Source organism: Microcebus murinus, chromosome 11 (genome assembly GCF_040939455.1).
Source record: "Microcebus murinus isolate Inina chromosome 11, M.murinus_Inina_mat1.0, whole genome shotgun sequence".
In the NCBI taxonomy this organism is placed as follows: domain Eukaryota; kingdom Metazoa; phylum Chordata; class Mammalia; order Primates; family Cheirogaleidae; genus Microcebus; species Microcebus murinus.
In genome coordinates, this window is record NC_134114.1 from 29548752 (window position 1) to 29571754 (window position 23003).

The window sequence follows — 23003 nt, forward strand, 5'->3', positions numbered from 1 at the left end:
CCTGGGCTCAAGCGATCCTCCTGCCTCAGCCTTCTATGTAGCTGGGACTATAGGCGAGTGCCACCAGGCCTGGCTAATTTTTCTATTTTTTTTTTTTTTGTAGAGGTAGAGTTTCACTATGTTGCACAGGCTGGTCTTGAACTCCTGGTCTCAAGTGATCTTCCCACCTCAGCTTACCAAAGTGCTAGGATTACAGACATGAGCCACTGTGCCCAACCTTACATTTTTAAAAGAATATGATGTGACTAGCATCCAATTAACTGCACCTAAGACTGGCATCTGCTAAAATGAGGCTGGGATGATTAAACAATAAAAAAGAACAGAAATGCAAAATATTAATGTAACATTGAAATTGTAAAACTATGCATAAATGTTCATTCTATTGGTACTTTTCAAAATAATTCTTTTTGTAAATTGGCTTAACTTTTTCTCTGACTGGGACACAAGGGTACTGAATAGAGACAGAGGCCACAGAGAGGACGGCAGTGTGTATAATGGTAGAGGGCACCCATCCCAACTGTACTTTGTGTTTCCATATTTGGCATTTGGTACCACATTTCCTTCTGAACTCAGTAGACATGCTGAGTAATTTTAAATCCTGAGGATAGAAGTAGGTTATGTTCCAAAAGTTTGTTTTTAAAAATTAGCCTGAAAATAGCTCAAATGAAAAGATGAAAAATACCAAATGTGGATGAGGATATAAAAACACTCAAACTCATACCTCGCTGGTGGGAGTAAATCTGTACGAGCAATTTTGGAAAACTGGTATTATCTTCTAAAGTGAGCATATATATACCCTGGGGGGGTCATGATCTAATCTATCAGAACAAATTTGGGTCATACAACATTGATGACAAATGGCTTCCCTGTTGGTTGGTTGGGTTTTTTTCCCCCCGTTAGGCAGAATTCATACTGAAGCTTTCATAAAATAGACGTTTGAGGACTAATAAACGTGCAAAACTACTCTCAGTCATAAAGGTATTTTAATTCCGTTGAGGAGGGAGAAGTGCTCTTTAAGATCAGCCCTTTCCTTTCCCTCCTCCAGCCTACATGCTGGTTCACGTCATCGTGCCCGTGGTCATCTGCGTCGTGCTCCTGGTGTGCGGCTGCCTGCTGAAAAGTCAGTGGTGAGTGTGCGAGGAAGGTGCCAGCCAAGAGGAGTGCGAGAAAAATCAAGAAAGGGGTTTAGTAAGATAGACATGGCATTGCATGCTATTAAAAAATAGAGCCAAAAATGAAAAGGACAAAGGAGGCTGAGGTGAGAGTACGTAATTTATTTCACAATTTTGCTTTCCAGGTCCCTATACAAGGGAAATAATAACCATTTACCATAAAGAGATTGCAAAAGCTTTTCAATAGCAGTAGGTCATATTTATATCTCACTATATGCTTAGCAGTGATCACAGTGCTTTACCTGTAGTAACATGTTTTGTCCTCGTGAGGACACTAAAGTACAGTGATTATCTCCATTTAACCAATGAAGAAATGAAAGCATGCAAGAGTTAAGTAACTTGCTTAATAAGTGATAAAGCAAGGAATAGAAGCCAGGGGTCTGACCCCAGAGTTCTTGCTCTCAACTATTCCACTATATTGTAAAATTAAGTCTCGTTTTCACTGTTTTTCTGGGATGAAGGATAAGTGTTAAAATTGTCTCGTTTTCACTGTTTTTCTAGGATGAAGGATAAGTGTTATCCTGACATCCCTGACCCTTACAAGAGCAGCGTCCTCTCATTAATCAAATCCAAGGTAAATGCTGGGAAACTATGTATGCCACATGGCTACTGATGACAAATCCAGAATTGGGGCTGTAATAACCAGACTTTCCTAGACCTCCTCAGGAAAATTTAACAAAGTAAAAGCCTCCTCTGCTCCTTGATTTCTTCTGTCAGAGGAAATCGTTTGGTTTTCAACACCACCTCCAGGTAACTTGTGACCAGGAAGAAACAGGGACAAAATTGAAGCTCTAAGTGCATTTCACATACTTAATATACTTTGATGCATGCGCACACACACTCATATTTACATATTTTTTGTTCCTTTTCCAGGAGAATCCTCACCGAACAATAATGAGCATCAGCGACTGCATTCCAGACGCTATCGAAGTTGTAAACAAGCAAGAAGGGAGTAAGATACAGTCCTTAGGCACTAGGAAGTCACTCACAGAACCGGAACTGACTAAGCTTAGCTACCTTTACCTCCTTCCAACAGAAAAGAATTACTCTGGCCCCGGACCCTGCATCTGTTTTGAGAATTACACCTATAATCAGGCAGCTTCTGACTGCGCTTCTTGTGGTCATGCTCCTGTATCCCCAGAAGCCCCACCAAGTCAGTGGGGACTATTGACCTCATCTGAAAATTTACTAAAGGCACTAGAAAAAAACTACATGAACTCCCTGGGAGAAATACCAGCTGGAGAAACTACTTTGAATTATGTGTCCCAGTTGGCTTCACCCATGTCTGGAGATAAGGACAGTCTCTCAACAAATGCACTAGTGCCACCACCCTGTTCCGAGTATAAAATGCAAATGGCAGTACCCTTGTGTCTTGCTTCACCTCCCCCAACTGAGAATAGCGACCTCTCCTCAATTACCCTTTTAGGTCCAAGTGAACATTACCGTTAACCAGCACGCCCATTTCTTACCTCTATGCTACAGACACTAAGGGGAGCAGAGTTGGCACCACCATTCTCATCGCCAGGTGCCTTGGTCCCTAATCCCAGTGAGGTACCACTGTTTGCAGGGCTGATTAATGTAAGACCACTAGAGTCTGGCTAGGTTAAAGGCCAGAAGCTATGGAACTTAACATTCTCCTTTGGGACAGGCTTGCTCTAGAAATGGCAGGGTCGTGGGGATGTGCTTACCTTGCTGCTGTTTGGTCCAGGGTCACCTTCCGATCAGTAGACTTAAGGATGGGCAGGAAGCACTCCACAGACCATGTCCACTCAGCACTCTACAGGTTGGCTGTGGTCCTACAAGTTGTTTTTATCAAGAAAATATTTTCATTAACATTTACCCTATGTCTAATATCTTAAGGGTAAAGCAGTTAGACTAAAAGCTTTTGTAAAGGGCACAGATTTATTACTAGAGCATAAATTGTCAGTGTAAATTTATTGAGTTTAATGAAAAACTCACAGGTGTTTCAGACCCAACAGGCTTAGAATTGCCTTGAAGGGATAAGAATTTGTAGTTCCTTGACACAGTAAAATTAACTTTTAGGGGGGCATAGACCTAACCTACTAGGTAAAATGTATGAATAAATCAGTAAGATCTCCACAATTCTTCTGTCAGGCTTGTGGCAGTGAAAGAATGAGATTGGCAAAAAACTCCTAGTGTCAGTTGTACTTCTGCTCAGTAGATACTAGTATTCTACCAGAATTTTTGAAGACTACCTCAGAATAGAAGGAAAATATATTATCAAGTAATTCCATTCACATTTTAAGATTATTTTCCTTCAAGAACTATATGCACATGACCTTTCACTTGGCATCCTTTGGACTCTTGCAATAGGTTGTCTGGGTCAAGATCTCTGTCTTATTTATATTCCTAATATGCTAAAATAACTAAAATGAAACTTCATCATTGGACATAATTTAGATATAACTGTAAAAAACTCTGTGGAGTAGGAAATTCTGTGTTGGCTCTGCAGCAACGCTGCATGCTTTGAACCAATATATGTGCAGCACTTGGTATTTAACTGGTGTTCAGTACACGCTAGTTCCTTTTTATTCCCTCTGCTCATCAACCCCTGATGTTTATCTGTCACATTTCTAAACAAGCACGAAGAGGGCTTTTTGTTTTCCTGACTGCCATCGGCATGGTGAAAATGACTCTGCCTGTGCTCTTCCCTCTCTCTGGTACCAAATGCCCTGCACTGTGCCTTTCAACGTTATGGAGACAGACAAGTATCCACATCGCAAAATAATGCGGCTGTCAAGTGCCTAAATATACCTACACAAACTAGTTCTTCGGTTGAAGCTTTTCAACTTTTTTCTTATCATGTAACTAAGTATTCTGCTGGAAAAATTGGTTATGTGCTCCTAATATAGTACCAAGCCGTATCTTTAGTCTACTAGTTGTGAGAAGACTTTGGGGCCAGTATACTCGTCATTTATCCTATTTATTCACACTCCTTTATCGTGATACATTATTTTTCATTTGAAAGTTGTACTCAGAAATGTCAATGACATTGATGACTGATTTGTACATGGTATTTTTCTTATGGATTTTGTTTAAAAAATAATCTACAAAACCTTGAACCTTTGCTGTTGCAATAAACCTTAATTAAAACATTTCACCATCACATTACTGTGTTTTATTATCTACCTCAGTGAAATGAAAATCTAACAATTTTTCAGTATAGTTGATAAATCACCTCATGAACTCACTGAATTCCTGGGTACCACTCCAAACTTCCTAATCAGAATCATTGGAACACGGGACCAGGAATCTGTATTTTTCATGTTACCAGGCATTCAGATACACAGTAAATTTGAGAATCACTCGTCTAAATCAGATGAAGTCTTTCTGAAATAAAACAACATGCCAACAGGAAACACTGCGCTTACATGACTTTGTGTTTACAGTATCACTATGCCTTGTAGCTTTGGCCGTAAACATTCCTCACCAATGTTCACAACAAATAAATTAGTATTTAAAACCTTAGTTTTCAATACTATATCCCATCTTAACATTGCTTTAAGAAGAATTACTCAGAAACTAAAATTTATATTCATGTGTCAGAAGTATCAAGATTAAAAAAAAAACATTATGGAGAATTCAAACACACACAAAAGTAGACTAGTTTAAGAAACCCCTATGTACTCTCACCAGCCCCAACGGCCACCACCCCTGGCTGTTTCAGCCCCATCCATATACTTGTTCACTCTCCCTCCTTACATACTTTGAGGCAAATCATATGATGCATGGGTATATTTGCATTTCTCTAAATTAGCTGTTTTTTTCTAATGTGGTCATAATCCTGTTAAAAAAATTGCATTAAAATCACATTACTAGAAATTCCTTAGAAATATCAGATCATTTGGGTGGTGGGCAGGCCTGGCATTAATGGCCTCTGAATCCCATGTCAGCCAGTATGCAGTACTCAGCTGTGTGTGGGGGGGCATGATGATTCAGGCTGGGCGCAGGAACCTCTTCACACAACAGTCAGAAACCTGCTGAAAACACTTGCTACATTCAAACACCTAACCCATACTAGTCATAGTCAACCTGGGTACTTACTAAAACATGTATTTATTAAGAAAATCAAGTTGACTTAGACTTAATATCTAACATTTCTCCTAAGAGCTCTGTTGAAAGATAAGCTAGCTTTCATCTCAAAGAGTTTATAAAACATGTAAAACACTTTGCATAAGGTAGAACTCCTAAAGCACTGGAACACAAACAGTAGACAGTCTTCAGAATTAGCGGTTAAAATAATGTCTTTAAAACACAATAACTAGGCATATGCAAATTGAAGAACTAAACATACATAGTTGTTTATCTTATTCCTCTAAGATAACCATTGAAGAAACAAAGTTTTAGTATATTTTAGTTTCTTTTAAAAGACCCAATGCAGAAGTAGTATCTTATTTTTGTATGCTGAAGAGTTTTAAAAATCTTTTCAATGCTATGAGTTTTTTCAAAGACTAGCTGCATAATAATTTATAATAATAATTTTCTCCTGCTCCTAGGTGGCTACAGGTTAGCTTATCTGGCCAGGCCAGTTTATGCATGAGAATTCAAATACCTTCCACAGAAAAGTCACCCTTAACACATCACTTTTATTGTATATTATTTCCTCAAAAAAGTCAGAGATGTTCTACTTAAAGATAGATCTAAACCCCATAATGATTGTAGATTTAAAAAACTGTAAAGATGTTTGATTAAATTACGAAGAATGTTTAAGAAAGTGCTATTTTAAAATATTTGGGACAGTTGCTCTACACATTACTGAACTGTCTGCAGTCCCTAAAGGTAAGTTTTACTGGGCATCACATGTGTCAGCATTAGAATTACATGATTCAAATCAAGGCCATATGACTACTGATTGTTTTAAGTTTTTAAATAAAATAACACAAGTTAAGAATTTTAAGTACATTTTATTAACAATGTATCCCTTTGATAAGATTATGCTTCAGGAGGCTTTTAATGCCCTTGACATAAACTGTACACATTATACAAAAACAAGAAAACCACAACAAAAAAATCAAGGTGAGCAAAACCATTTGGGGACAAATCTTATTTAAATTATACACAACTCAATGAAATATTCTTACGGAAAATATATAAATACTTTTTCTTTCTATGTTACAGTTATACAATATAAATCAGATTTCAATGTCTGTTCAGTGACCTACAAACACCAGAACCTCCAAATATGTAGCAGCATATTACTAAATTAGAAAAAAAAAGAAGAAAATCACGTGGTTAGAGAGCATTAAGTCTGAGATTTTTTTTTTCACAATCCCTTACCACTTTTCAAAACTAATTTACACCATTTGTTTTACAATGCAGCTTTAGGGTTTCTGACAGGCATTTTTCAACAATTATAAAATTTTTCTTTACTCCCCCTCTCCGCCCCAAGACTTTGCATTTTGTGCTAAATCAATCTAGTTAAGTGGCAAAATTATAAGGTATGCTTTTTTGGCATAAATTATATTTTTCAAATTAAATATTTTATAAAGAAAGTAAAACAAAATGTGCAATTTATGCATGCAATGATGTAGCTATCCACCTACATTATAAAAATATTCCAAGGGAGGAAAATTCCATATTCTGTGAGTCACATGAATTTACTATGAATGAAAAACATCCTGGGAACCTGGAACTAAAAGAAAAAAAAAGAATGCTCCTAGAAAGATTCTCACAGATTTCAATATTCTTTGATAAGCACCGCTATTAATTTCACTGGTATGCTTTTTAATGAGACTCTCACTGTAATGACACTCTTGAAATTAAGATGGTAACAATGTATTCTGTGGATGCGGAGACAATGGAGACCTTTTCCAACTTAACCTTTTGGAAAATCTGAAATGTCTGTTCATTCAAAATAGCTCTTCTCTCTTTATAAAAGTCTCAATTCTATCTTTTTCCCCCCCATGTTTTAATGGATTGTGAATTTGAGACAAAACTGGAAGCATAGGACTAAAGGGGAAAAACTTTACTTCCAAAGAACATTTCCCAAGTAGTTTACAAAAGTTCATCTCACACAAAATTAGCACCTCACTCTCACCATGCAAAAATAATTGCAGTTATAATTTGAATGACAGACAATTTGGTTTTTATTGCTTAATGATCTGTGCTTTAATGTGGGGATAAAAGGCATCCTCTGAATGGAAAGAAATTTTATATAAATAGCAGTAGGCAAATCTAAATAAGCACTGAGATCTCACTTTTGAACACTTTGCTATTGTGACATGCCCTGAAAAATTCAGCTTTAATTATCTTGAGCTCTAGATAAAAGAGCTGAAAATTATTAAAGCCACCATTTCAAAAGGACTTGTACACATTATTATAATAATAATGTATATACTTCCAAAGAGCCTCTTTTAATGTCACAGTCTTACGGAATGTCCTTATGTTACTAATCTTTATTAGAAAAACTTTAATTAGGGAGAACACACTCCCCACCCCCCAAATCTACCTAACCATAAACAGGAAATAAATGTATAAGAAATTTCAGACCATATTTATAAATACTAAATTTCTAATTTCCTTATCAATATTTGCTTAATATGTGAAGCTGAAATCTGTTTTTCAAAAAAAAAATTCAATTTGAAATGACATTTCACTTTACAATTAGAAATTCAGTTTACACCCAATACAATTGCCCAAATTCCTCCAAATTATTCAATAATTACCAATAGTACAAATTTATATGGACTAAGATTAATTCTAAAATCTTAAAAAACTACAGTATTGACATTATTTTGGTATTCTATCATCTGGTGATATCTAATATTTATAGATAATTTTCTCAATTATTTCTATTACCACTGATGCCATTCCTAACCTTTTCTGCTATAATTTAATACTTTTAAACACCTAAGTTAATCACTTGGCACTGCATGTATTTTTTCACCATAAAGTCTACTTTTATACAAAAAAGTACTCAAAGAAAACGTATCAGACCTGTCAGTGAAACTATGGATAACCAAATAGCACTATAAATTTATGCAGACTTTTTTGTTGCTGTTTTTAGTATACTGATAACCAGAAAGCTCTGAGTGTCTTCCCCAAAGTAAGTGCTATAGGCAGATATGATGATGTATACATACATGTCTTTCAAAGTGACAATCAAACCCGTTCAGGCTAATATTAACTAAGCCTAATTTCAGGATGGATGACCAAGGTAGGCTATAGGAATATGGATGGATGGGTGGGTGGGTGGGTGGGTGTGTGTGTGTGTGTGTGTGTGTGTGTGTGTATGACAGGAAAAAAATTACTATTAATTTTTAGGGAGTTAAACCACAGATTTTATACTCTATATTAACTGAGGTAGTGTTTAAAATGAATGTCTAAAATATGTTAATCCCATTATGAATAAGATTACTTACTACATTACTTCCTTTGGAGTTTTTAACCACTATTTGGTCTAGTATCTCTGACATTTGGTTCTTTGGAAAGGCAGTTTAATTATCCAAGACCAAAGACCAAGGTGATAAGCAACGTTCTTAGAAGTACTGTTGACATTTAAATAAACACTTGGGTTCAGTGATAAAGTTTAAAAAATTATTTGTTTTATCTTCAATTGGGATTATATGAGAGAAAATCTGAAGAACCACTTTTTAACATAAGCAGCAGCTTACAGCCCTTATCTGCTTTGTTACAATGTAAGTTGCTACACAGTGCACATAAGAACAATTCACTGAAGTGCAAAGAGGTGTTGCGGAGTGAGATGAAATGCTTCATCCCAATTGGAACTTTCAGTGCCAGTAAATTTAAAAAAAAAAAAAAAAAGAAGAAAGAAAAATATCTTGTGAGTTATGTTTTCTAGTTCACAGGGTTCTTTACAGAGATCCAAAGAACAACTAGATTACAAAGATCTGCAACATGGGAAAATTTTAACCAATGTGCTATGACTGTGTCAAAACTGATATGTAACGGTAAAAATGGTTTTACACAAATGAATTTAAAAAGGGTCCTAATCAGTCCAGCTGGATTTTTTTTCTCTATTTCTATTTATATATAGATCTCAAAAAAGATAATCCTTTCATTTACAAGCATTCTAATGATGATGGCCATGCTACTTTTTATATACAAATTTGCATATATGTTTAATTCCTGTGAAGATTTCCAAATATCTTTAGACATATACAAATTAAACAAAATAAATCTTGCCCTCATCAACTAAACAACTTCACAAATGTGATAAAGGCATACTGTACTCATAAACTCACCTATTACTGCATGTAGTTTGTGCAAAACAAAAACATTGATATAAAGATTAAGTTACTGCTGCTTAAAAATTTGGTACTTAAGGCTTTTCACTACAATTTTTATCCTTAATAACATGTTTTATTAATGATTTTTGAAAAGGAAATATGGCTCTTCTTTCCCCATGGAATGTGTAAATTGCAGGCAAACTTATCTTTTCCTCAGGACATCCAAAGTATTATTTAATGCTTTCCTTTGTTTTAGGTCTAAATTAATAGTGCTTATTCAAGTTCCTGTTTAATATGATATGGAAATTTGATGAAAATGGAAGTCTACTGAAAATACGAGGGTGTCCGCAAAGTATCTAGCCATGCAATATGAAAAATATATTAACAATGGCTGGATACTTTCCTAACAGCCCTTGTATATGCAGCATTCTATAAATGGAAAACATTTTCAATTAAAATACAAAATGATTTTCTGATTTTAATCAGGAACTGTAGTGAAAAACCTTAATAGGTTCAAATAGCCTATAATAACACATTGCAACAAAACTGAAGAGACAGAAAACAAATAAGAATCTTTATGCAAGTCTAGTAACAAAAAAATAACTTATAAATCCCGGGTTGTTGAAGCTCTTCTTTCACTTTAAGGTTACAAACCTCTGAAGTAGTGTTACAAACATTAAGAAAAATGTGAAAGGGCCAAAAGTTCCCCCTCTAATACCAGCAGTTATAGCACACCCCATTGTGGTAACAGGATGCAGCCTTAGAGACACTGATTCCTGGTTTCCATGAATTAGTTAACAAACAAGGCATCTTTATATTTACCCTAAAAAAGAATTCAGAAACAACTGTGAAGGGTGCTTCTGCATATTCCATTATTGTTCCACTGTCATTATGCTTTTAAAATGAAAAAATAGAAAACCTATGTAGGTAATTCAGTGCTTGGCTCTTGCATACAATGGTAACTAAAAGTCTTAGAACTGTGGTAATGAATCATGAACCCCTCAAAGGGCTCAACAGCGGAGAGAAGGAAGTTGTTTTGGTTAGGAAAGTCAGCAGTTCCAACTGTTCATGTACCAGTAATAGCTGGAACAGTGTACAGAAAATACTCCTGTCTCTGCTGCCCAGTCAGTATTTTCTGAGGCTTTCAGGAAATCCACAAATATGAATATATATAGTATATATCTATATACATCATAAATATGAGGTCAGGATTCAGCAGATGTATCAATTATAGGTTGCTTTGGTGGTATTGCCAACACAGCCTCTGCTTCTTCATGCATCTAGGAAAAAACAGTAAATCATTAATGACTTTTATAAAAATAGCATATATTAGAGACATAATCTCTCTTTTAACTTAATTCAAACACAGGATTATTCTTGGAAGACAAATTTCAGAAGTACAGGCCGGGCGCGGTGGCTCACGCCTGTAATCCTAGCACTCTGGGAGGCCGAGGCGGGAGGATTGCTCGAGGTCAGGAGTTCAAAACCAGCCTGACCAAGACCCCGTCTCTACTAAAAATAGAAAGAAATTAATTGGACAACTAAAAATATATATACAAAAAATTAGCCAGGCATGGTGGCACATGCCTGTAGTCCCAGCTACTTGGGAGGCTGAGACAGGAGGATCGCCTGAGCCCAGGAGTTTGAGGTTTCTGTGAGCTAGGCTGATGCCATGGCACTCACTCTAGCTTGGGTGACAAAGTGAGACTGTCTCAAAAAAAAAAAAAAAAAAATTTCAGAAGTACAAATTCTACTTACTTGTAAAAACTGTACATCTTGAAATAATTCTTGTATGAACCTCCGACATGGAAGTCTAAATGTGCAGTGGGACAGCAAGTGGGAAACCTCAGAGTAAAGGCATATGTCGTCAAATGTCTGAGGATACTTCTCCTTAATTCTAAAATGAAAGAAATGACTGGTATGATAAAAAAAAACTGTAATCATTATTTACCTATTTTTCCTTTCCTCTAAGGTATCATTTACTTTAAAAATAGTTTTTCCTCCAGCTATTGATTAGATACATATTTGGGATGATGGCTGAAGAATCAAAAACATTAAATATTCTTATCTCACACTTCGATATTCTGAGTTTGGTTTATTCTTTTTTTTTTAAGATTATCAAAACCTGAATGCTTCTTGTAAAGTTAGAAATATTCTTTTTCACAGGTATGAGAAATGCAAAATCTATTTATCAGCCTAGGATGATTCAAATATTTTTAAAGTTAAGTTTTACAATAGAAATATATTTTAAAGTTAGTCTAAAGTTATTGGTATTTTTGACTGCTGTCTATATCTTTCAACACTTCAAATGGTGGCTTTTAGCTAGTACAGCACTTCAGCATCAGCTGAGGGTGGGGTGGGGGACACACAGGTTAAGGGCCAACTCCTAGAGCTCCCAGCCCAGAGGTCTGCAGTAAAACCCTGGCATGTACAGCACCTTTTAAAAAGCCCTACAGGAGACTCTGAGGTGCACGTCTTCTGAGAACCACTACTTTAATAGTGTAAATAAAGGTGAAGATTCCATCTGAATTTTCTTTTACCATGCTGCTGTGATTAGAAAAACAAAAATTCCACAATTTCTATTAAGAGAAAAAAGGAAACACAGGGAAAAAAACTAAACTAAGAATATATCACTTGTTTTATGTAAGCTCATTTCTCTTAACCTTTGTGGTCTCAGGACTTCCTTATTTTCTTGAAAATTATCGAGGACCACCAAAAGCCCATTCTTTTGTGGGTTATAGCCACCATTAACTACTATGCAAGAAATTAAGAAAATTTCAAAATATTAATTCATTAAAAAATCCATTACACATTAACATAAATAACATTCTAATGAAAAATAACTATTTCCCAAAACTAAAAAAAAAGAGTGGCTTTGTTTTACATTTTTGGAGAACTCTTTAACAGTCTGGCATAATAGAAGATAGCTGGATTTCCATTCGTGTTTTTGCATTTAACCTGTTACCATGTGTTGCTTTAGTTGAAGTACACAAAGAAAATCTAGCCTCACACAGATATGCAAAGCAGCTTAGAACTACTGATGTAAGGTAAGTAGTCTAACTTTTGAAGTGCTTCAAGTATCTTTTCTTAAAAAGCAGAACAAATATTTATGTACATAGCTTACTCACGTTAAAAGCCCAGTTTCATGACATTTAGTTGAAACTGAACTACTCAAATTCACAACTAATCTTAAAACTTCTTTTCGAAGGAGTATACGGCACATTGGTGTATCATCTGGAATTGTTTTAACACCTGAAAAGAAGATTTCAGTGTGAAGTTAAATATTTTATCTACATCACAATAAAAAACAATTATAACTCAGGAAATTTGTTTTTAAACTAGTTAAAGACCTAAAATTGAGATTAATTACACATAACCTGCCAATCATTTGGAGAGCAAAACTTTCTAATAAAAGTAGACAGCTAAGAGGATACATGTCAGTAGCTGATACAGGTGCAATATTTAAGAGTCCACTAAATTGCTTCACTAAAATTGACCTGCTATAGTTTTGAGACAACTTTAATTTACAGTATTTATGAAAAACAAAATCTAATAAGTACAGTTTTATTAATAATGATTGCAACTGAATCTGAAAACTCACCTAGTAACAATTCTGTGCTTTTGGTGCTGCTAGCTGAGCCTTCTTGAGATACCCCATCACTGCATCCAGAAATCCCTGAAAACTTAGAGGGAACCACTTCCAGGGGATTGTGGATAGTCTGCTCACACCAATCAGAATATGGAATATCTTGAAGGTCTGAAGAAAAAAATTATTCAATGAAAGCATCATAAATGGCTTAATTCCTGTGCTTATCCTGCATGCTATACAAGACATTATTCCTTGTTCTTTTTCCAGTTTCAACAATCACTCTTCACAATGAAGATTTTCAAAGTAAATCTAGACTGCTCAAAAATTCATTGCTCAGAGTGAAATTTGTTAAATTCTAATGACATTTATAAATAAGACTTTATTTTCCTAAATAACAAAATATAGAATCTGTGATTATTTTAAAAATTCAAATAAAAATGTACATAGAATTTAAACTGTTATCTAACCTCTCCTCTTCCATCCCTCCTACACCCACCTAAATACCCACCTCCAAAGGTAAGTGCCATTAAAAGCTTTATATACGTGTATGTGTCTGTGTATAGTATATATACATAACTTCAGCTCTTAGACTATTTTCATTTTTTCTCTCTTGCTCTTTGAGTGTATTGATGGGATTATACCATATGTATTATTCTATGATTTGCTTTCCACCCCACCCCACCCCCCCATTAAATAAGTACCAATATAAGAATCACATTTCCCTGGCTTATCTAAAGTTCAATTTGTTCCTTAGAATTAAATTTACCATCCTACTAATGCACTGGTAAGGTACTCCTAGATGGGATTTTGAAGTCAACCAAACATCTTAGTGTTGTTAAAATGCTTTCTTAATTTAAAATTTTCCTGGGCACTTACACTAAGTGATTAAAGTAAATGGAAATCAGGAAATTTTTGGTTATCCTTTTAGGAAATTAACACTGGGCAACCTATAAAATCATTAGTGCTACAAGAAATGTTGGAAATTAGTTAAAGTTTTAATCTTATGAAAGAGAACAGATTCAGAGAAAGAAGATACACTCAGCTACTACTCCAATACCGTTTCCTCTATAATATGTTGTCTGAGTAGAAAAAAAACACCTGTATTTTTAAAAGTCCAGGAAAACAGACCAGTGTCAACTATACATACTACCTCTCCCTATCTTGGTTTCCACAAATAGAAATATCACCACTTCATTTCACCTCCAAGCACTTCCTAAAATTACTATTTACATAATGCTAAACAGAAAATGCTTCTGTTTTTTGGAAAAAGATCTATGAATTTAGCGTAGTTTTAAAATTTTGGTTATTAGGTATCTTTCAGGCATTTAAAAGTGAAACATGCTACTGAAATTATACAGTGATTTAAAAAAACTCTAAAAAAAGATTTGAGAAATAAAGATGTACTTAAAAACAAAGTTTTAATGTAGCTCTCCTCAGTAATACTGAATAATCACAAAAGAGATGAATATTTTAGATTTAGTTGATGAACTTCCAAGAGAATGGCAAAATATTCCTGTACAAGTAATATTAAGAAAGTTATACTTTTCTCAATCAACATGCTTCTGAAAGTTATAAACTAGTTTGTTTCAGCCTAACCTTCTACCAGTAATGACTTCTAATATTTCTAATCTGTTGGAATTGCTTCCTATTTCTAAAGAAGTCATTCATTCTCATTTAAAAAAAAAATTCATTTCTCTAGGTAAGCAAAGTTCAAATAATTAGTTTATTCAATCTGGAGAAGTAAAATAGCATCTTAAGTATAGTAATAGAAGACTCTTATTAAATAGAGTATTTTTTTTGTGAAACATGTTAAACTGTATGACATAATTACGCACGTTAAATGGAAATTTCAAAGATTATGTGGGCACAATATGGGCATTATTTATAAATTGGCAGGATAAAGAAAACCAAAAATTCTTGGAATTGGAGAACATAACAGCTAGTTGGCCTGCTCTTTCTTATATATGGAAGATAAATGTCCATAACTTAGCTGATGGCAAAACTACATTCTAGACTGAGGATATTTACCTTTAGGGACTTTTATTTTCTATCCTCTATTAAGTAATATTCTAAGCAATGAAACTCAGACACATTTTCATTCAATATATTTTATTTTTTTAAAAAATGTTATTTTTGAAGCTTGAATTATTGAGCAATTTTATTTTAAAAATTATTTCAAAATATTATGAGAGTACAAATGTTTTTGGATCTTTTCTGCTATGCTTGAGTCAAGGTTGTAAGTGTGCCCATCACTTAGTGTTTGGTGTACCTGTTAGGTAGGTTTCTGCCCATCCCTTCCACCACCCTTCCCTTTCCTTGATTTCCACTGAGTTTTACTTCCCTCGGTGTACATATGTGCACATCAGTTAGTTTCAATTTACTAGTGAGTACATGCGGAATTTATTTTTCCATTCTTAAAATACATCATTTAAAAGGATGGTCTCCAGTTCCATCCAGGTTGTTGCAAAAGGCTTTAATTTATCCTTCTTTGTGGCTATATAATACTCCATAGTATACATATACTACATTTTAATCCACTCATGCATTGATGGGTACTTGGGTTGATTCCACATCTTTGCAATTGTGAACTGTACTGCAATAAACATTCGAGTGTAGGTGTTCTTTTGATAAAATGACTTCTTTTCCTTTGGCTAAATACTCAGTAGTGGGACTGCTGAATCAAATGGGAAGTCTACTTTTAGCTCTTTGAGGAATCTCCATACTGTTTTCCATAGAGCTTGTACTAAAATTTGCAGTCCTACCCACAGTGTATAAGTGGTGTTCCTTTCTCTCTGCATCCATGCTAGCATATATTGTTTTGGGACTTTTTTAAAAAAAGCCATTCTAACGGGGGTAAGGTGGTAACTCATTGTAGTTTTGACTTGCATTTCCCTGATTAGTAACATTGAGAATTTTTTCATGTTTATTGGCCATATGTCTATTTTCTTTTGAAAAGCTTCTGTTGTCTTGCCCAATTTTTAAAGGGGTTTGTTTTGTTCTTGCTGAATTGCTTGAGTTCTTTGTAGATTTTTGTTATTAGCCCTTCATTAGATGTATAGCTTGCTAACATTTTCACCCATTCTGTAAGTTGTCTATTTGCTATGTTGATTGTTTGCCTGGCTGTAAAGAAGCCTTTTAATTTAATCAAGTCCTATTTATCTATTTTTGTTGCTGTGATTACCCTTGGTGTCTTCTTCATAAGTTCTTTGCCTAGACTGATATCTAGAAGAGTTTTCCCAACATTTCCTTCTAGAATTCTTATGGTTTCATGCCTTACATTTAAGTCTGTTATCCACCTTGAGTTAATTTTTCTAAGTGGTGAGAGAAATGGATCCTGTTTCATTCTTCTGCATGTGGCTATCCAATTCCCAGCACTGTATTGAATAAGGCTTCTTTTCACCAGTGTATATTTTTGTTTGCTTTGTCAAAGATCAGTTGGCCATACGAGGATGGTGTTATATCTGGGTTCTCTGTTTTGTTCCAGTGGTCTATAGCTTGCTCTATTTTTGTGCCAATACCATGCTGTTTTGGTTACTATAGCCTTGTAGTATATCTTGAAGTACAGTAATGTGATGCCTCCAGATTTGATCTTTTGCTTAATACTGCTTTGGCTATTCAGGCTCTTTTCTGGTTTCAAATGAAGTGTAGAATTATTTTTTCTAGATCTGTGAAACATGATGCTGGTATTTTGATGAGGATTGCATTGAATCTGTAAATCACATTGGTTAGTATGGACATTTTAACAATGTTGACTCAACTGATCCATGTGCATGATATGTTTTTCCACAAGTTTGTGTCATCAGTGGTTTCTTTCTTCAGTACTTTGTAGTTCTCTTTGTAGAGATCTTTCACCTTCTTAAGTAAGTATATTCCTGGATATTTTATTTTCTCTGTGGTTACTGTGAATGGTACTAAGTCTTTGATTTGATTCTCAGCTTGACTGTTATTGGTATATAGGAATGCTACTGATCTGTGTACACAGAATTTGTAACTGGGAACTTTGCTGAATTTATCTATCAATTACAGGAGTCTCTTGGTGGAGTCTTTGAGGTTTTCTGGATATAAGATCATGTCATAAGCAAAAAGCAATAGTTTGACTTCCTCTTTCCCGATTTGAATACCCTTTATGTCTTTTTCTTGCCTGACTGCTCTGGCTAGGACTTCTAGCACTATGTTGAATAGAAGTGGGGATAGTAGGCATCTTTGTCTTGTTTCAGTTCTTACTAGGAATGCTTCCAACTTTTCCCCATTCAGTATGATGTTATTTAATTTGGATAAAGCATTATGGCTATAAACTAAGTGGTTTTATCTAAATGGTTGACATTTAGCTTCTTAACCACAGTTGTTTGTTTTTATTGCTTACTCTCTTCTTAATTACTAATACTCTACCTTAGCTTTATCTTTTAATTAAAAATGTAGACAAAAAGCATAGGATATAGATCATACCCTAAACAAAGAGACTAGCTGCTTTCTTTACACCATGTAGTTCAGCATAAGGCTGGCTCCAGCAAAATGCCACTCCATGTGGAAAAGAACAAAAAGCTTTAGGAGGCAAAAACAAAATGAAACAAACATCTGGATTAATTTTTTAAAAAAATCATAAGCTAATTTTTCCTACCAGAAAGCAGCAAGTCACAAAATATCTATGGGAAATATTAACACAGTTATTTCGGGAAAAAATTAAGAATTTCTGTAAGAAGCTCCATTTCTGATACATTTATAACCACTTAATAAGTAATTCTACTGGGCAGCAAGAGATGTAAAAGGAAATGAGCAAAGATTTTCCTTAGTAGAACACTTAGAATCACTACTACTGAACTAACAGAATTTATAAGAGAATGTTACTTCTGACATAAACCATTTACTGTGAATTACCATTTACTGAGTGCTCACTGAATGCTAAATTTACATGTTATTAAACACCAAACAACACCGTAAGATTATCATTATTCCCATTTAGAGACTTAGGCAAAAAAAAAAAACTAAAGCTCAATGAGATCAGACAGAGTGCCCAAGATCAAATAATTAATTGGGTAGAATAGCTCAATAGCTGAACCTCTTAATGTCAAAGCTCCCTGCTCTATTTATACCTGGGTCTTCAGTGTTTCCTGGAGTGCTAGCATTTCTTAGGGCCTCATCAAAGGTTGTCACTTAGACAAGAAGGAGGCCAGTGGATGGGGCTCCACTTAATCTTTCCCCTCACATGCTCATTTGTATACCACTGCTCTTTTTGTATAGATTTTGATTGAAACATGAATTTCACAGCTAAAGAAGTTGAAAACCACCACTGTCTCTTTGGGCTCCTCCTCTCCCCAATGTACCCACTCCCTACAAATTGTCAATTTAATAACCTAGACATTCAAACTGATCCTCTTGCCATTACCTTTTATAGTTGGTTGATTTTTTTCTAATGTTCTTTTAGATAGACTGGTCTATAACACTCAAAAGTTTCCCACTATAAGCTGGTTAACTACACTAGGGCAACTGTGGTGTTACATATAAATGGGACTCAACAGAAATATAAAATATTGAATCTTATAAGGCCAACATTTTTGACTTGCACACTAGAACTGTACAATGTATAATACCTGTGAAGGATCAGAACACAGAATAAAATGTGTTACTAAATATCCTAGTCTAACAGTCTTTTCTCTGAGCTTTACTATTTTTGAACCACCACCACCACCAACCAGATTGGAAGTTCTAGAGAATGAAACATCTTGTATTCAAGACGTGACATTCCTTTAAAATAATCATTATATAGTAGAACTATTTTTCAGTTACCATTCACAGATAAAGATGTCTTCTTTCTAATACACAAAATCCTTAATATAGCCTATAGCAATACTTCTCTAAGGTTATATTGTTCACATGAACCACCTGGGAGTCTTGTTAAAATGCAGATTCTGAAAGAAGTGTGGGGTGGAGCATTTTCAACAAGCTCTCAAGGTGACACTGATGCTGTTGGTCCATGGTCCATACCAATGGGTAGCGAGGGCTCTGCAGGGCCTGGTCTCTACATATCTTCCCAGGCTCATCTTTTATCTCCTTCCTCTTGCGTTCTGAGCTCTATTCACACAGATAGCTTTTCAGGCTCTTTGATTCCCCATGTTCACTCCTATTGGAGAAACTCTGCATAAGCAGTTCCCTCTTCATTCCAGTCTTCACTTAGCTTCTACTCATTCTTTAGATTACAGCTTAATAGTAACTTCTTTAGAAATCTCTTCTTTGACCTGCCTACTTGGTCATATTCCTTGGCTAGTACCATGTATCTATTCTTAATGGCACTTGTTATAAATGCAGTATTATATATGTATAGACAGTCAATTAATCAATATATTTCTTTCTCTACTGGACTAAGGCTCAAAGAGTACAGAAACAGCGTCCTTTTGGTGGGCGTTCCCCACCCCCAATTGCTTTCCTAGCATACAGTACAATGTATGAACCATGGTGGTTGTGTAATAAATATTATATTGAGTGTATGAGTGTTTAAAAATTCAATTAGGGGACCTCCCTCATACCTCTACAATGGGTATCAATAGGTAAATTGTAATCATTTCCCAATTAAGCATTATTCTTGCCCTGCTGCTCCTCAATCTAACACATCACATCACTAGAATAAAAAGCTGGGGGGGGGAGTTTCCAACAGCTGTGCCAAGGTGAGAGCCGCTCTGACTGCAGTAAGTCTCTCGTAAGTCCCAAACTTTATAACTCTGCTTGATCACTCCTACTGTAAATGAATTAGGAATAGCTGTGATTGCCTTGTGACTGGGTATTGGAAGGCAGGTCTCTTTATTTGTTTCATAAGTAAAAAACAGTATAGCAAAGCAAGTACTTCATAAGCATTTACTGAATGAGTAAATGAAGCAACAGAACTTGCAGTAACTAAATCACAAATGATGAACAGCCAAATGATTTAAAATAGCATCTCCTCTATTGTATGCAATACACCGAACAAATACCTTTCCAAAATTTTTCACTCATAGAAAATGAAAATAATTATAGTACACCAGGATTTGTTCACAGTGGAAAGTGCCTAGTCCAGGGATCTGTGAAATCCAGGCCCCACTAGAACATGGAACTATTGAGAGGATCAATACCTCAGAACAACCATATCCTACTTGTGACATATTGGTGTGCTACGATATCAGTTGGGAATCTCTGAATTTGAACACAAAGAAGCAATTTGGAAAAGTAAACCAGAGAATTTTGGTCATCACTAGTTTTTTCTGAGGGTGGCTAAGTGATATTCACCAAGAAAAGGTATATATGGGCAACAGTTAAATCACATATGTACTAATTTGAAATTCCTTGTTGATTCATATAAAAAAGTGCAATCTAGGTCCATTTTATTTACTCACTCACCGAATACATATTGAGGGCCTACTGTACAAAGCAGTATTATCTGGGTATTAGAAATACAAAAATGAAAAGATATGACAGATCATGCCCTGAAGGAACTGAGTTTAAGAGACAAAAATAACCAAGTAATAATAACTGTAATTATCCTAAGAGATCTATGTACAAAGGGCAATGAGAGTGAAGAGAAAGGAGCGTCAACATCTGACTTACAAGAGTGAGAGAACACTTCACAGGCAATATATTGTTGATACTTAGGATGAGGTGGACTTGCTAAACAGACCAGATATATGTCTGCGTGGGGTAGAAGAGGCAAGGAGAGAACAGCAGGGAAAACATATTTTTCATGCCTAGAAGTTTGTTCAAAAACTTCAAAATCAATCAATAATGGTATGTCACCTATAAAATAAGAGAATGGTGAAATAAAGGATCACAAAAGGTCTTGTGCATTGGGCATGAATAGCCAGTAAAGAATTGCATACAGATTAATTCCAGGCAATCGTAGGAAAGATGAGTTGGAAGGGACCAAAATTAGAGGCTGAATTACTAACACTTCAACAGGGAGATGGTAAGGGACTGAATAAGGCAGAGGTAGTGGAAATGGAGCAAGAGGGGATCACCAGTAGGGCTGGGAGATGACTTATCTGACTGGAGCAGATTCAAATTCAGATGGATTCATCTCAAAGGACATGATCACTTACCTGAATGACTACATATTGCACTTAGTTGGTTACTGGGCTGAAAACCCAGAATTTCGATACAGACACAATAAAGGCAGTTATCATCTGTATGCTCCTGTAGCCCAGTGTCTTCTGTACTTTCTAAAAACAAAGAAGCATCTGAATGGATTGAATTCATTATTTCCGTAAGACTCATTTGCTGTCGTAGCAAGTGAAACGAGTTTTTTACAAGACCTCCAGTTCCAGATGGAAGACCTGTGGAGAAATAAATATAAAATATAATCTGATAAAGATGGTATTTTTCAAGATGCCTTAATTATATCAAACTTTAAAGGAAGGGAAATTAGGAATGAAAATCAAAACACTTTTTATGATCAAAATCTGACTATAGGGAAAAAAAGAATAATTTGCTTTAAATTATAAAAATAACTAAAGTCAGCATATAAAATTACTTTAATACAGTTTTAAATACAAAATGGAAAATAGATTATATAATTAATGCATTATTTCAATTATCCTCAATATTTGCCTAAAGAAAAGTAATATTTCTGAGTATAAAGAGGTATATAAAGAGGTAATTTTTTTCTTAAAAAAATTATCAAGATTATAAAGCTATTAAACCTGTGGCCTACAGACATATATTCATTAAAATATAACAGTTCATACCAAAAAAGATCATATAATGTATAAGTATATTTTTATCTCTCTTCTTACTCTAAATGGCTATTTCTTGGACCTATAAGGATTAGCTTCATAAATTTTTCATGTACTATTTTTTAAAAAATGGAAAACAACTCATTTGGTTTTTATTTTCTTGAGATGCTGAGTACTTAGTTGGAAAAACACTTTAAGTCCCTCACAAAAATATATTGTAATTTTAAGTTGACTCAAATAGTTGTTTTGGTATAATTTTTAACTTGACTCAAAAGTGGGCAGACCTGAATTTTAAGTGTCTTACTGCTAAAAAGAACTAAAAATTTTCTTTTTAAATAGAAGGAGGAGTCTCATAACAACAATGAAGATGTATTACCTCCTGCATCATGGGCAAATACTCTTGCACCTCGATCATCATGTGGAGGTATGTTTTTTGTCTGAAAATAAGGAATATCCTTTACCTAAAACACATATAAATCATGGTAAGTCCTGCTATAAAAAGAAATCCATTTTATGAATATTAGCAAAATTAAATGAAAATACACTTAGCATTACTATAGCACATGAACCTATAATGAAAAGTTTACTGAAGAAGAGTAAATTACCAAAACTTGACAAAATATTAATAATAACCCTGAAAGTCATTATCATATTCTTGGGGAATAAATGGATATTAAAATAATTACTTTAGTGTTTATCTAAAATGTCTTTAAAATTCTAAACAAATGTGTATTCTTTAGTACTATCCTAGAGATTTGTATCTCAGGGGATTAGGGCTACCTTATATCACTGGGCTCTATGTAGCTGCCTTATATGGGATAAAAATAATTAAGGATTAAAAAAACAAAAAATAAGTTAATCATGAATAAAAAACAAGGTTAGGAATTTAGTAAGTTTCTACAGAGAATATATGAAAAAAGAATTCAAACAAGATATTGATTTAGTATAAGAAGAGAGGAAAGGACAAGGTTCTAAGGACCTAGATTTGCGTATAGAATAGCTGAAAAAGCTGAAATAATTTTCATCTAAAAATTTCTTTAAACAAAACTGCCTTGAAAAATCATTTTCCCTGGCTGGGTGTAGTGGCTTATGCCTGTAATCCCAGCAACTTAGGAGGCTGGGCCAGGAGGACTACTTGAGGCCAGGAGTTTCAGGCAACTCTGGACAACATAGTGAGATCCTTTCTTTAAAAAAAAAAAAAAAAATTAGCCAGGTGCAGTGGTATGCATCTATAGTCCTAGCTACTCAGGCAGCTGAGGCAGGAGGATCACTTGAGCCCAAGAGTTTGAGGTTACAGTGAGCTATGATTGTGCTTCTATACTCCATTCTGGGTGATAGA

At 34.8% G+C, this 23003-nt stretch overlaps 2 protein-coding genes across 12 annotated transcripts in view; one reads left to right on the forward strand and one right to left on the reverse strand.

Annotated features, from left to right (window-relative positions):
* OSMR (oncostatin M receptor) overlaps positions 1-4299 on the forward strand; it is a 70749-nt gene extending 66450 nt beyond the window's left edge. For all 8 annotated transcript variants that reach the window (XM_020290069.2, XM_020290070.2, XM_012736486.3 and 5 more), the window contains 3 exons: positions 1046-1127; positions 1674-1746; positions 2046-4299. In XM_020290069.2, the coding sequence (XP_020145658.2) occupies positions 1046-1127; positions 1674-1746; positions 2046-2621 (731 nt within the window). In that variant the 3' untranslated portion in view covers positions 2622-4299. The remainder of the gene's footprint in view (positions 1-1045; positions 1128-1673; positions 1747-2045) is intronic.
* A 1778-nt stretch (positions 4300-6077) lies between these two features.
* The window catches only part of RICTOR (RPTOR independent companion of MTOR complex 2), a 125677-nt gene continuing 108751 nt past the window's right edge, over positions 6078-23003 (reverse strand). For all 4 annotated transcript variants that reach the window (XM_012736481.2, XM_012736479.2, XM_012736480.2 and 1 more), the window contains 6 exons: positions 22041-22125; positions 21032-21265; positions 12984-13139; positions 12511-12634; positions 11141-11279; positions 6078-10662 (listed from right to left, as the gene is read on the reverse strand). In XM_012736481.2, the coding sequence (XP_012591935.1) occupies positions 10588-10662; positions 11141-11279; positions 12511-12634; positions 12984-13139; positions 21032-21265; positions 22041-22125 (813 nt within the window). In that variant the 3' untranslated portion in view covers positions 6078-10587. The remainder of the gene's footprint in view (positions 10663-11140; positions 11280-12510; positions 12635-12983; positions 13140-21031; positions 21266-22040; positions 22126-23003) is intronic.